Source organism: Eimeria tenella, genomic scaffold (assembly GCF_000499545.2).
Source record: "Eimeria tenella Houghton genomic scaffold, Eth_scaff1192, whole genome shotgun sequence".
Classification (NCBI taxonomy): domain Eukaryota; phylum Apicomplexa; class Conoidasida; order Eucoccidiorida; family Eimeriidae; genus Eimeria; species Eimeria tenella.
The window spans coordinates 1-3,330 of record NW_013543663.1 but is presented as its reverse complement, the minus strand read 5'-3'; the positions used below and the strand labels follow the sequence as shown (position 1 = coordinate 3,330).

The following is a 3,330-nucleotide window of genomic DNA, read 5'->3' as shown; positions in this document are numbered from 1 at the left end:
CTAATTATATATATGGCCTAAGGGGCCCCACGGGGCCCCAGGGGCTCCCAGGGGGGGGCGCTGAAGCCCTGCTGCCCCTAGGCAGCAGCTACGGGGGGGCCCCAACTACTACTGCAGTGGGCCCCTAGGGCCTGTGTGCTTTTCGCTGGGCTTTTCTGCTGCTGTTTGGTGGCCAGTTGCTGCTGCTGCGGCTTATTTTGCTGTTGCTGCTGCCGTAGACCTCACCTTCGTGCAGCAGCACAGTGCACTTGTGCGCCAAGGCAAAGAGCTGACTGCAAGGCCTCGTGTCTCCAGAATAAACAAAACTGAGTTTTTCGAAATCTACGCGGAGGCCAAAAGAGTCGGGGATATGGTCCACCTGAGCCACAAACATGCTGCGCAGTGCATGCAGTCTGCCGCAGCAGCAGCAGCGCAGTGACAGCAGCAGCAGCACTAGCAGCAGCAGCAGCTCGCCTGCGGCAGCAGCAGCAGCAGCGCCGCCAGCACTTGCAGCAGCAGCAGCTCGCCTGCGGCAGCAGCAGCAGCAGCGCCGCTAGCACTTGCAGCAGCAGCATCGCCGCCAAGCAAAAAATGAGACAACCAGCGAGCCAGCCACAGCAGCGCCAGCGTCAGCCCGCCAACAGCAGAAACAGCTGCAGCAGCAGCAGCAGCAGCAGCAGACCGGCACGATTCTCAGTTGCATCTTCTGGGCTTCTCCAGTCCAAGCCATTGCTGCTGCTGGCTGCAGATGTTCAACACTAAACTTTTCGTCTAAGTTGCAAACGAGAGACTCGCAGCAAACAAACAAATGGGGCATTCGTGCGATCTCCCGGTCCAGAAACTCAAACCACTCCTGCAAAAATAAACCCCAAACCCTAAACCCTAAACCCTAAACCCTAGAGATTCAAACAGTAAACAGCAGCAAAAGGTCCTCCAACCGGCAAAGCTCTAGGCCGGCACACCTCACGAGCCAAGCATAAACGCAGGTCAGCAGCAGCAGCAACTGCAGCATATAGAGAAAAAGCTGCAACAGAAGCAGCAGCAACTGCGGCAGCTATAGCAAAAGCTGCAGCAGCAGCAGCAGCACCTGTAAGCGAGCTGGAGCAATCAGCAGTGGGGGCCTGGCGTCGGGCCAAAGTGCTGCGCGACACTGCAACAGCGACATGAGCCCCAAGTGGTGGTCCGCGTGGCAGTGGGAAACGAAGATGAACCTGCAGAATTGCAAACCCTAAACCCTAAACCCTAAGCCCTAACAGTTCCTACACCCTAAAACATAAGCCCTGAAGCGGTGTGGGGACTTTTCGTTCAAATGGAAAATCACCACAGGCGCGCAGACACGGAAGCAGCAGCAGCAGCTGCTGCAGCAGGAACTGCAGCACTGCTGCAGTAGCAGCTGCTGTTTGTGGACCACTGGCAACGGCAGCAGCTGACGTTCCAGCGACAAAACCCCAGCGAGCGCCCCTCCAGCAGCAGCAAGACGGCGGCAAGGCAGCTGCACAGCAGCAGCGCAACAGCAGCAAGGCAGCAGCACAGCAGAAGCAAGCAGCAGCAAGGCAGCAGCACAGCAGAAGCAAGCAGCAGCAAAGCAGCAGCAAGGCAGCAGCACAGCGGCAGCAGACGCACTGGATCGAGAGCAGCAGCTGCAGAAACTCCTCTTCGCTCTCTGTGGCTCCCCGCAGCTGCGAGAGAGAGCCTTCCCCAAAGTCAAGAACAATACCTGCGCCCAGCAGCAGCAGCAGCAGCAGCAGCAATTGCGTCTCCACTTGTTTTCTACTTTGTTTCCGTTTGTTCTTTTTTTGTTTTGTTTCCAATTTTGCTTCTTTTGCACCTCTTTGCCCGCCTTAGTCCTCTGCTCCTCAGGGTTTAGGGTTTAGGGTTTAGGGGCCGGAAGGTTGAAAAAAACGGAAACAGAGGGGAAATCGCAGCGAGGCTCTTTTTAATTCAAAAGACTGAATAAACAAAGCATTAAATGAAAGACAAGAAGACAAAAAGACAAAAAGAAAACAAAAATGAAAGAGCAGCAAAACTTACTGAGGCCCTCCGTCAGCAAAAGAACTGCAGCAGAAACGTTGCGGTAGTGAGAAGGAGCAGCAGATCCAGTACCCAAAATCTTGAGTGCGGGGCCCCCAAAGCTGGGGGCCCCCGGGGGCCCCCCAACTTGGGGGGCCCCCCGGGGGCCCCCCTGCGGGGGCAGGTGTTTGGCGAATTCCTCTTGGAGGTTTTTGAGGTCTTCTGGCTTGAAAAGAGACTGGAGAGGACAAAGAGACAAACAAAAGGAAAAATTTTGAAATATTTTGGCAGCAAAAGGACAAAAAGAAACAAATAAAATGAAGTTGTGGGGAAGCAGAAAGAAATGCAAATGGGGTATGCTTCAGGCAGCAGCCGCAGCAGCGCAGCAGCAGACTCCCTGCAGTGCAGCAGCTGCAGCAGAAGCGCAGCAGCGGCAACTGCTGCTGCAGCTCAAGCAGCAGCAGCAGCAGCCAACGGCTGCTGCTGCTGCTGCGCTTGTGCTGCTGCAGCAGCAGCAGCAAAAGTCCTTTAGCCTCACTTCAAAGAAATCCACAGGGTGTTCTGCTCGCGGGGGAGAGTCGTCAACAAAGGCCTACGACAGAAGACAAACAAAACGCAGAAAAATAAGCAAAACGGGGGCCCCCCGGGCCCCCTGGGGCCTCCCAAGGGCCCCCGGGGGGCCCCCTTGGGGCCCTCGTGGAGGCCCTAGGGGGCCCCAAGGGGGCCCCTGCAGCGCTCAGGGGGGCCCCAGGAGGGTCTTGGAGCCGCCTGGTGAGGGGCCCCTGGGGGCCTCTCGGAGTAGAAAAGAGAGAATCGGAGAAGTTGCGGAAAAGTGACATGAATGGGAGGAAATAAATAAAAACATTTGTGGAAAATAATTCAAAAGACCCACTCGAGAAGGGGGAGACAGCCAGAGCTTCCGCAAAGGCTCAACCTCAATAACAGCATCCGGCTCGCACCCTAGCGGGGACAAGGGGGCCCCCGTCTCCTGGGGGGCCCCTGCCTCCTTGGGGGCCCCTGTACCCTGGGGCCCCCTTGGGCCCCCCACACCTGTATCCTTAGGGGCCCCTGTATCTTCGGAGGCCCCTTTGCCTTCGGAGGTCCCTGTGCCTTTGGGGGCCCCTGAGTCTTTGGGGGCCCCTGTGTCTTTGGGGGGCCCTGTGCCTTTGGGGGCCCCCGAGGATCTTGTTGGAAAGAGAGGGGGCATTAGAACCCGGAGAAAATGAGTGAGTCTGGCTGCATGCATAAAGGGGGTGGACAAAACGGGGCTGTCGGACCTGCAGCCACACAAAGCGCAGTAGCACGAAGCAAACCCCGATGCTGCTGCTGCTGCTACTGCTG

General features: G+C 57.1%; 1 protein-coding gene across 1 annotated transcript; it reads right to left on the bottom strand.

The window, feature by feature from the left end:
• Positions 1 to 124: 124 nt before the first annotated feature.
• ETH_00032865 (Mbl domain containing protein, related) lies at positions 125 to 3,196 on the bottom strand (the record flags this gene model as incomplete). The annotated part of the gene is made up of 7 exons (XM_013378939.1): positions 125 to 358; positions 662 to 832; positions 1,067 to 1,190; positions 1,603 to 1,696; positions 2,011 to 2,227; positions 2,528 to 2,581; positions 2,882 to 3,196. 7 exons carry the CDS (start codon positions 3,194 to 3,196, stop codon positions 125 to 127), a joined length of 1,209 nt encoding a protein of 402 aa, XP_013234393.1.
• Between the last annotated feature and the right edge of the window lie 134 nt (positions 3,197 to 3,330).